Here is a 10,870-nt window from a genome sequence, read left to right as displayed (position 1 = left end):
ATTCCAGGGCCGTACGCAGGAATGTTTGATTTGGGGGTGGGGGGTGGAGGCCCCAACCAGGGACGGTGCGGGAGGGGTCTTTCCGTGCGGGAGGGGTCTTCCCTCCCTATTGTTTGTAAAACTTTGCACTTTTCAAGGTGATATTTAATGCTTCACAAAACTGATTTTGTAATATAAATTTATGGAATAAAACAATTAATCAGCAACAGCATTTTCAGAAATGTATGATATTTGATAAAGAAAGAAAGCAAACTCTGAAAATCAAAAACTTTTATAGAGAAATGTATCATAAAGTATGACTGACATATACTATAATACTATTTTCTATTTGAATTCAAGCCACCACTAAAGTTTTAAAATAAATCCCTAATAAAATGTTTATCATCTACTACGCAGTTTTACTTTCAACACCATCAACACAGATAAACCATCAAAATTGTCAACAACTGTGACATTAGATTGGACTTTAAACATTTTTCTATAATAACCGTTTTCCGTAGGTTTTTATTGAACTATATCAGATTTTGAGCTGATTTTCGGCTTGCGATTCTACCTACATAAACAAAAGATGAAGTGTGAAATTCGTTCTGGCCCATTGATATTTGGCGAAGTTATGGGCCTTGGACTTAAATATGCACTATAATAACCGCTTTCCTGAGGGTTTTTCTTCGCAACTCTTTCAGATATTAAGCTGATTATTATGCGCCGTGTAGGGTGGCATATGGCAGTTGGACTGTCCGTCCATCTGTCGGGCATTTCATTATATAGATTTTTTTCAAAACGCTTTAATATATTGAAATGATATTTGGTGCGTGAGTCTACATACAGGACCTTCGAATGAAATATGACTTTCGTTCCGGTCCATTGATTTTTGGGGGAAAGTTATGGGTCTTGAACTTTGACAAAGAAACTTGCCGGTTCGAAGTTATGACTAAGTTTCCATATCACCTTTCTTATTGCTTCCAACATGATTTGTTTTTACAAATTATAAACGTCGGCAATATTCAAACCTACGACCTCCTGTATCTTTTGCTTCCATTCGCTGCTTCTCTTTCCTTTGCCAATCAAACAAGTGTTGCATCAACAAACAATAGATGAATCATTCATGATCAATAAGGGACTGATAGGGGATTTGTGTACAATGCCATAAGAAAACATTGCCTAGGGGCTTATCCCCACTGGGGGGGTAAACTAGCGCTAATCCTCTTGTTTATCAGGGACAATAAAACATATCTCCTATTTTGTATTGAGCGGAAGTGTACTGTAGGCCCTTTAATGAAAGAAAAAAATGCAGTAGGCCCATTATTTAAAAAATCCTAACTTGACAGCCAGCTATGGGGGAGATGCCGGGCCCCATGGGCCCCTCCCTGCGTACGGGCATGCATTTTATTTTCGGAGGGCCGCATGCATTGAAGGTGGCAGTGTTCTGTTCTGTAAGTCGCACAGTTTTGCTCGAATCTTTATCAAATTTTCTGGAAATTATTGTTAACCGATTCGCACAAAGCACAGTATAGTAAAGGCTCATTTTCGCATACAATACAATTTGAGAAAGTCCGTTTCCAATCTCTAAATCGTACAGAGCTAGTAGAATATTCTCCAAACGTGTTGCAAATTTTTGTTGAAATTAAATTAAATGGAGGCCAAATTTCATGTTCATCCAATTGGCTTCTTTGTTTTTCCTTTGTTCCTACAAAAAATGCAAAAAACGAACGCTCTGCAAACGTTTCTTAACTGGAGGTTCAATATTGAAGCCATCCATAGATCGTAAGTCACCTCACACGGGTTTCTCCTTATTTGTGTTTACATTCTTAATGACTTTTACCGCATTGATATTAAACGCCACATATATGCGTATTGACTATTAATGTATGTAACATTTGCTAAGCAGCATAAACTAGGGCATCTTATGAGCTCCCTTTTTATACAGTGGGCGTTAATTTCTGTCAATTAACTTTGTTTTGTTTTTATGGCTCCGAAGGATGGCATATAGTTTTTGAATTGTCCGTCAGTCCGTCCGTCTTTCGTTTGTCCATCAGTCCTTCTGTCCGTCAGTCAGTACGTCCGTTCGTCTGAAAACTTTAACATTGGTCATGACTTTTGCAATATTGAAGATAGCAACTAGATATTTGGCGTGCATGTGTATCCCATGGAGCTGCACATTTAGAGTGGTGAAAGGTCAAGGTCATCCTTTAAGATCAAAGGTCAAATATATGGCTTCAAAGCGGCGCATTAGAGGGCGTTATGTTTCTGACAAACACATCTGAATATATTTTGTTTTGTCATCACATGGAGTATGGACTGAATTAATTTTGTTTTGTTATCACATGGAGTATGGACTGAATTAATTGTGTTTCGCATCACAGGGAATATGGTCTGAATTAATTTTGTTTTGTCATCACATGGAGTATGAACTGAAATAATTTTGTTTTGTCATCACATGGCGTATGAACTGGACTAATTTTATTCATTTTTTTACCAAAATTACTAGCTTTATATTTGATTGAATTGCCATGATCAGTTTGTTACATAATGTATCAAAATTGATAAACGCGAATTTAAAAATAAACAATGTGGTAACTAGTTACAATTGGAATCAAGGGATGGGAATAAGTAGGGGTCAACTAGCCTATGGTCGCTAAATTTAATGTTTTACAAGACGTATTGAACGAACGAGGATATGCAATCGTGGCCTACTTGTTAGTTATTCACCAGGCCCGCCTATCTTGTTTTTAACTATCAATTTTATTGTTATGACGATGTTGATAAAAGGTAAAATAATAAATAACAGCTGTGTTATACTTGTTTGCATTGTGTATGTGTGAGAAATCACTGTTTAACTTAACGACTGCTTTTATTTTAGTTGTGAAGTTCCTGGGTGTACTTGTAGTCGGCCTAATCATGGGAGTTAGTTTTACCAACAGATCTCTGATCGGCCCGCTTCAGGTAAGAAAAACGCTTTTGTTGGTCATTCAAGCGATCCATGTATTAACATTTAATTGTACGCTTTTTTGTTTATGCTTTTTTAAATTCGAAAAGGTGTATTCAGATCCACGTTTAATTATGTTTGACTTTGTTATTGCCATGGTTGTGGGGTTATTAGTGTAAATTAAATCTCGACCATCTACCTCAATAATCAAAGCGCTCCAGGCACTGAAGTTGTTCGCTATTGCATAATCTTAGACGCACCTCAGTATTCAAAACTATGTTATAGCTTTTTATATCGCTAGTTTGAAATAAACACAACCCATTCAAATTTATAAAGAGTGTATCTTTAAGCACAGGTCGAGATGTGTGTGCACTGTTTATCCTCATATTTATTTTATAGAGATAACTTAGACAAAATAACAACAATATGTCTATTTTTTCACAACTGGTTGCTGCACTGGCAACCGTCTTAAGAATTGTGTTTCCTTGCTAAAGAATAACAAGCCTATACTCATGTACATGTTGTATTATGTATATCTAATACACCATCTATTTTCTTTAAATTATTGAGCAACAATTTTGCGCACATGACAGACCTTTAATGCAGCATTAAGCCCTGTTTTCACTGAAAGCAGCCAATATGTACAGATTTCAATGATAATCTGGCAAATGTCGTCGCACAAGCTGTAATAAACACTAGACTGGCCAACATTGTTGAACAAGCTTTTAAACATATCGTTTACATATAGGCCGTCTGCTGCAGTGTACCAGTGGTTAAGTATAAACAGGCAGTGATTATCGTTCCTAGCGTAGAGACTTACAGTTGTCGTTCCTAGCGTAGTTAAAGCAGACTGACTTGCAAAACTGCCTCTCTAAATTAGTTGTTGGCTAACGCTCCCAAATAAAAAGCGCGTCGGTTAACTGACACTTGTAACAATCCCGTCATAAATTGTGAACCTAAAGCATTTTACATATAGCGATAATTGGTTTTATGTGTGTTTTGAAATACGGCTCAATGTCACGGATGCAGCGGCTCGGACGCTTGTTTTGTTTTAACGTGATCTGTATTTTTTACAATCAATCCGAGGATAAATGCTGTCATTTTAAGATTATGTTTTCTTTATTTCGTTGTGCATAAAGTATTCTGAATGAAGTAATGTAATTGCTCTTTATTTATATGTATTAATCACATGTTAAGTTTTTTTTCCCCATTTTATAACTGTAAGGTATTAAATTTGCTATAGGAGAAATCTATTTTATAGAAATGGTCCCTATAAGTATCATACTTAAGTGTTGGAGAAGGTAACAGTAACTGTATCCGAAACGTTTTCAATACGTTGATAATGCATCAGATATTCAAAATTACAATAAAAACTAGACATATATGAAATTATATTGTAAAATATTGTAGAAGCGCATTGAAACATACTAGATATTCATACAAGGGACGCGTTGCGATCACCAATATATAGGATTTGTAATTCTGATGTCATTAATGTATGTTTTGCCAGACCGTATAAAGCTTTTTGTTAAAAGGTGACATTTATCAATATCGAACTAGAAATAGTCCACACAAAGAGACTAGTATATTGATATGCTCTGCATATAGGAGCATTAAAAGATCTGTAGTTTGGCTGTGAATCAAACTTTACTTACCTGTTTTCTTGAATACTCATTGGTTCAATCTTTAAGGAGGCATGATTTAAAGGGGCCTTTTTACAGATTTAGGCATGAATTGAGGTTTGTCTTTAAAAGCTTTATATTGAGAAATGTAAACATTAGAACTAATCACCTCCAGTAAAAAATCAAGAATACAATAAAAAAAAAGAAAAGTAACCCTCACCAGGGCTCGAACCTCTGATCCCTCGAGTCCTAGAGTAAAAGTCTACCCACTTGGACAACTCGGCCATCCGTGCTCATACAATGAGGGACGTATTTTATACTTTTATACTTCATATCCGCAATCCTCGTAGTTTCACAAAATATAACGACAGCAACAGAACTCTTCAAATTATTCAATCGTTTTGCGTTGCAACGCTTTATTATTTTCATGTTTTTTAATCGTCAAAAGATGCCTATAATGGATATTTTGGAGCATGGTAAATGTTCATTATTACTTTTTCCTCACAAATATTATAACAAAAACGAAAATTTGCGAATCTGGAACAACTTTTTTTAATTTGGTCAATTTACCAAAACGTGAACAGGCCCCTTTAATTTGCATATGAACTTCTTAATTTCCCAGAACAGCATACAAACAAAAGATATTCCCTTATAGACATTCAGTGTATATCTTCTTCTCCTTTTTAATCGAGTTTTGGTTCACTTCAGTTGCACTTGTTTATTGCTCACTTATGTTAGATGTATCTCCTGGCTTTCTTTTAAAAGCGTATTGTTTATTTTTATTTTGTGTTAACCTAGTTACATTGACACGTTTTACATTTCGATTCTTGGCCTTCATCTGATGGTTTAGTAGGCATGCCTTTGTGGACCAATTTTATTGAAAAAGTATGCATAGGAATGTCAAGGGCATTGGCTGCTAACAAGAATTCAAATTACAATAAGGCATTGAAGAAAGAAATCATACAGGCGTTCCTTCACAACTATACAATTTCTCAGTCTCACATTGTATCATAAATAGTTAGAAACTTACAACTTCAAATTTTATAAAACAATAATGTATTAAGTAATACAATACACACTGTATGCTTCTGTAAAAATGCGTTTTCTCCTTTATATTATCGTTTCTTAGATCAGTTTCTGTTTATATTTTTAAATGAGACAAATGCAGAAATAAATTAGAATTATGTATGCATAAAAACAGAAATAAATGTTGTTAGAAGAACAAATATATTTTATATGCCACCTAACTTGTGGAAAGTCAACACTAAACAATGCTATTAACAATTTAAAGTATTTTTTGCGAAATAGTTGGACTTCTTTCTCATCTTTTATAGTAACTGAAACGGAAATCACAGTCATTAGAAAAGATTTCATTTTTTAAAAATCAATTGTAGCTTCTATACACGAAGATAATTAAAACATCTAGATGGAAAAGACAATCAGAATGACATAACTTATTTTTATCACAAACATGAGTCCATAACAAGAGTTGAACATATGACCATGACGTTGAATGCATACACCATTTTTGTCAAATGATTTATCTCCATCAAGGTATTTTAGACCCTGTTAGAACTTAAGAAAGAGACGAATGGATTTAAGGACGGGCAGAATGACATCTGCCAATATAAAGATCATCACCTTTCCACTTCCACAGCTTCCTCGTATTGATTTCAATGTTTCACAGACGTTCAATAACAGGAATATACTCTGGTGTTGAACTGGCTTTAGCAAAAACCAACATAGTGTACATCAGTAGACTTTTATTGGTTTCAAAAATCAACACGTGTTGCTTACTTATTTGCTGCATGCGTTCAATTTTCTCAAGTTTTATAGCATGTCGATTTTTCAAACATAAATTGGACACTTCGGCAAAAAGATATATACGAGATCGGTTATGGTTTTTGTAATATTAAATAATCTATACATTCCCCATTTACTTTTCATAAAATGACCGTTAATATAACGTAGAACATACCTAAGAAACATATCCAGACATAGGTTCTAAGATAAAACAATAAAATAATCCAACCCTAGCCTATGTTTGGTTACTGTTTTTTTATTTGTCATTGAAAAATCACGTTTCATTTACTCTATTGTAGCCTACAGAGACTGTCCCTATCCAGCTTCCCAACCAACCAACATCTAATGTGACCGCCAGCAACATCACTGTCGTTACGGCCTATTTTAATCTGGGAGCATTTCGTAAAGTTCAGGTCAATAACATCTTGACGAAGAAAACCTACGACAACTGGAGTGAAGTTTTTAAATACATTTTAAACCCAGTGATTGTTTACACGGACTCGTACGAATTTGCAGACAGAATGAGTTATATTCGGAGATTTAGAAACGAAACAACCAAAATAATTGTGATTCAACGAAATTCATCTTGGGCATTCAATTTACGAGACAGAATTTTTGCCATTTATTCTCAAAAAGGTTACCCTAAACACTACCCTAACACCGTGTTACCTGAATATGCTTGCTCGCAAATAGCCAAATATGACGTCCTCGGTAGGGCCGCACAAGATAATACTTTCAACACGGACTACTTCATGTGGCTTGACATTGGCTATTTCCGGAACAGGACGTCCACTACGCCATTTCGATTGAAAAGACCGCCATATTTCAAAGAAAAAATGGTAGCCATGAATTTAATAAGGTTTAACGCAAATCTTGCATTGTCACCGGAGGTTATTTTTAAAAAGAATTTACTGTGGATCGGAGGCGGTATCGTCTTTGCAAACCGCTTGACTATTCTTGCGTTTGAATATCAGTTTCGCCAGGCAGTGGAGTATTTTATGTCACTGTCTCTCATGAACTCGGATCAGCAAATTATCTACGCCATGTTCAGCGTTGAAGGAAGGCGCGTGCTTAAGCCGGCTACTGAGATCCAGTTGTATAAGCCACCAACCGAGTACAACTGGTTTTATCTTGGCTTTTTTATGCTTCATGAAGAGTCGCCCTAAAAACATGTGCGTGCTGGAAAATATAACATAATTTTATTAAACAGACATTTAAGAGTTTCTAGACGAGGTAATAAAACGATCAACTGTTTCAATATAAGTTTAACTATTCGTGTGTATGATCTAAACTATTTGATTGGCTCATTTACAACCTCGACGACATTTGACGCGTTTGATTGTTTCATTTGTTCCAATATGCAATTTGAGTGACGCTTGTATACCGCTCACCTGCTTGGTACGCGGTCTGACTGTTGGGGAGAAAATGGGTGGGAATGGGCGATGGTAGCTCCGGATGGGGTCAGTGGGTCTCCTCCGTCGATCTTGGACTAATCTGTTGTCACGGACAGCGATAGGGTGGATGATGGAGCGCTTGTCTCGATTGCTTCCGCGGTTCTGGGCTCAGGGCGGGGTCGGGACGAATCGCAAATGCCTTTCACAACTGACTTTTACGAACAGTTTCGCTTACCCCTCCTATTCCGCTCCAGACATAAACACAACAACCACGTGTAATATTGTAAACCACCAGAGCTTATCATCATAGCAACCACACTTTTGGTTTCTAAATTACTACACAAAATTTATTCAAGATTTGTATTATTTAAATATTAACTAATGGTTCCCTTATATCTCGGCATCAAAATAACTCATCTGACGAGCCACAGACGCCCATGATTACCGGGGCACGTTAAGGTCATCATTGGCCACCGGGCTATGGTTTCCTTTTAAATCTATTTGTTTAGCGAATACCCATATATCAGGGGTAAATTGTGACCTACCTGAAGATGTCGTGAAAACGCGGAGATAAATAAACTCTGATACACACATATAACAAAACAGTTAAGAAACATCAAGGCAGTTATAGTATAGTAATATTCCCATTGATCGACTTATAAAGGGCAACCGTCAGTTTAATAAAAGAATCAGAACAACTGCTATGCAACACTGGTTGTAATTTCGTCATAAAAGGTTTGGTGTAATAACTTTAATATATATATTTGAAGCTTTTGGTTTAGGGTATTGTGGCAAATATCACATTTAAAAAACGGTTAGTGTGCCAGTTATAAGCATAAAATAGTATATAATATGACCTAATCGGTATTCATGTATTTGCATTGTGCGTAAAACACCTTTGAGTACTGTCTAAGAACATAAATTAATAAAAGTCAGCCTTCTGGACGGGATACAATATAGCGTCGCAATGCTTTGTTTAATTATTTACACATAACATCAAACTGTGCGTAACTAAAAATCAATAACGTCAATGATAAGAACGTTTTTATGCCCCCGGTAGGGTGGCGTATAGCATTTGAACTCTGTTCGTCCGTCCGAAAGCTTGAACATTGGCCATACATATTGAAGATAGCAACTTGATATTTGGCATGCGTGTTTATCTCATGGAGCTGCACATTTACAATGGTGAATTGTCAAGGTCAAGGTTATCCTTCATGGTCAAAGGTCAAAACAATTCCAATTGGAAGTAATAAGCATTAAAGGGAGATAATTCTTTTTACCATTTGGCAGGTAAAGCTCATTTTCACAAGGGAAGTAATATTTTTATTATATCCCTTTACAAATATTACTTCCCTTGTAAAAATGATCTGTACCTGCCAAATGATAACAATAAATAAATAAATAAATGAAAGTGGCGCAGTAGGGGACATAGTGTTTCTGACAAACACATATCTTGTCTTCATCGGAATTAATTGATCGTCATTCACAATAAGTAAGAATAATATAAAGAATTAACAGTATACTGTGTTCAATATTGAAGGCCACAGTACAATGGCTGCAAAAACATCGCCCTTGACTAAGACGCTTGCAGAGATCTGTGATGACGTAGATAAGGCATGCCAACACTCCAGATCACACAATGTACGTTTTATTTAATATAAATTAAAATGTTATCAATATTATACTGAAAAGCATTGACGTCTTAGCCGGTCGGCACTTGCCTCGGGTCGGACTTAAAGACGCCGACATTGTCCGTTGTTTTCATGGCGCGTTCGAAGACACCTTTATCACTTACGTCTTTACAACTCATTTTTTAATCCACGTTGACACTCCTTTGAAGAATGTTACTTTAATTATTTGAAAGGTATGGGGCAAAGTATCACCTTTTGATTTGATGATATGCTGACTTTGATAATAATTATTTTCGAAGAGCTGAAAAATGAGAAAGTACATGGCATCCAAAGATGGGTATTTTATAGTGTTGTAAATATCATTAACAATAAATATAAAATAAATACCAGCAACTGTAATTTCTTTTTTTTATCTCCTTAATATACACTTTGAGCGTCACATATGCATGTTTGAAACATTTGAAATCATTTAAACAAGTTGTTATATTATTGTTTTGAACTGCATTTTAACAAAGTACGGGCGTTGCAAGTCAAGTAAGTGCATGTGCCACTTGACACTCCTGTCTTCTTTAGAGATTGTTTTAAAAGATGCTTCATTTGTCAATTTTTTTACTCATAATACAAGGAATATGTTTTTAGGATTTGAAACAAGATAAGAAAATACTTTCACAAAACAATCAGATTGCACATAACGTAAGTCTTGTTAAAAAGTTCAACTGAAATGATAATGAACTTATTAACTATACAGATCCGGACAAATCAAAACGTGGAGTAGTTTTCTTGAGTTTCTTCGACATATGAGTCGCGTAATGCTAAAATGGGATATAATGCCGTACGTGGAAAGCGTAGGTTCTAACTAGCCGGTGCAATTTCCTTGTTAATTCTTTCAATGAACAGTCCAGCAATACGATGGAAAACTATAGAGCGAGATTCTTCCATGAAGCAGCTTCATTCATGTTTACTATACTTAATCATTAAAGTGTTGTTGCACTATAGCTTGCTTTCAGCTCGTCAGTCATTTATGACTTTTTTGTAACCAATATAATACCTAAAGGATACTCTGTTCAAGTGTTGAACAGGACGCTGTTTGCATTTACAGGTCACTATGATCTTGACCTTTTTACTGATGGATTAAACAAAGAATAATTGTCACTACCTCTAGCTTACAACAACTAGATCAGGTCAACAAATTAAGCCAACTGAGCGGTTCAAAGACTATGTGCTTAACTTTGTTAATAGTGTGCTGTCATTATGTGCAGACTTTTGAAATCACACATGCGTTGCTTGTATTTTATTTATAATTTGCGTGAATACATGAAGGCCACTTGAGATCATGTATACTGCTTATTATGTGCATATGATTAAGCAAATAATAATGACTTTTATAAATTACTAGTACATTCATGATCATGTCTATCTTTTTAAAAGAGAAAGGATGTAACAGTATGGGCCTTAAATTGAATGCATGAGTCATACCCAGCGCCACTCTGTTAG

The 10,870-nt window shown here is 35.6% G+C and overlaps 1 protein-coding gene across 1 annotated transcript; it reads left to right on the top strand.

Moving 5' to 3' along the window:
• Nucleotides 1-1,334: 1,334 nt before the first annotated feature.
• On the top strand, nt 1,335-9,029 carry LOC127840556 (uncharacterized). The gene is made up of 2 exons (XM_052368968.1): nt 1,335-1,433; nt 6,651-9,029. Exons 1-2 carry the CDS (start codon nt 1,335-1,337, stop codon nt 7,515-7,517), a joined length of 966 nt encoding a protein of 321 aa, XP_052224928.1. The 3' UTR covers nt 7,518-9,029.
• The last annotated feature ends 1,841 nt before the right edge of the window (nt 9,030-10,870 follow it).

The sequence above is a fragment of the Dreissena polymorpha genome, chromosome 8 (genome assembly GCF_020536995.1).
Source record: "Dreissena polymorpha isolate Duluth1 chromosome 8, UMN_Dpol_1.0, whole genome shotgun sequence".
In the NCBI taxonomy this organism is placed as follows: domain Eukaryota; kingdom Metazoa; phylum Mollusca; class Bivalvia; order Myida; family Dreissenidae; genus Dreissena; species Dreissena polymorpha.
This window is presented reverse-complemented; position numbering and strand designations above follow the sequence as displayed.

Bases quoted from the DNA above. Each gene is read 5' to 3' on its own strand.
- LOC127840556 (XM_052368968.1), top strand. From the start codon at position 1,335: ATGGGGGAGATGCCGGGCCCCATGGGCCCCTCCCTGCGTACGGGCATG. The intron at 1,434-6,650 runs GTAAGTCGCACA...ACTCTATTGTAG, and splicing joins AGGTGGCAGTGTTCTGTTCT to CCTACAGAGACTGTCCCTAT.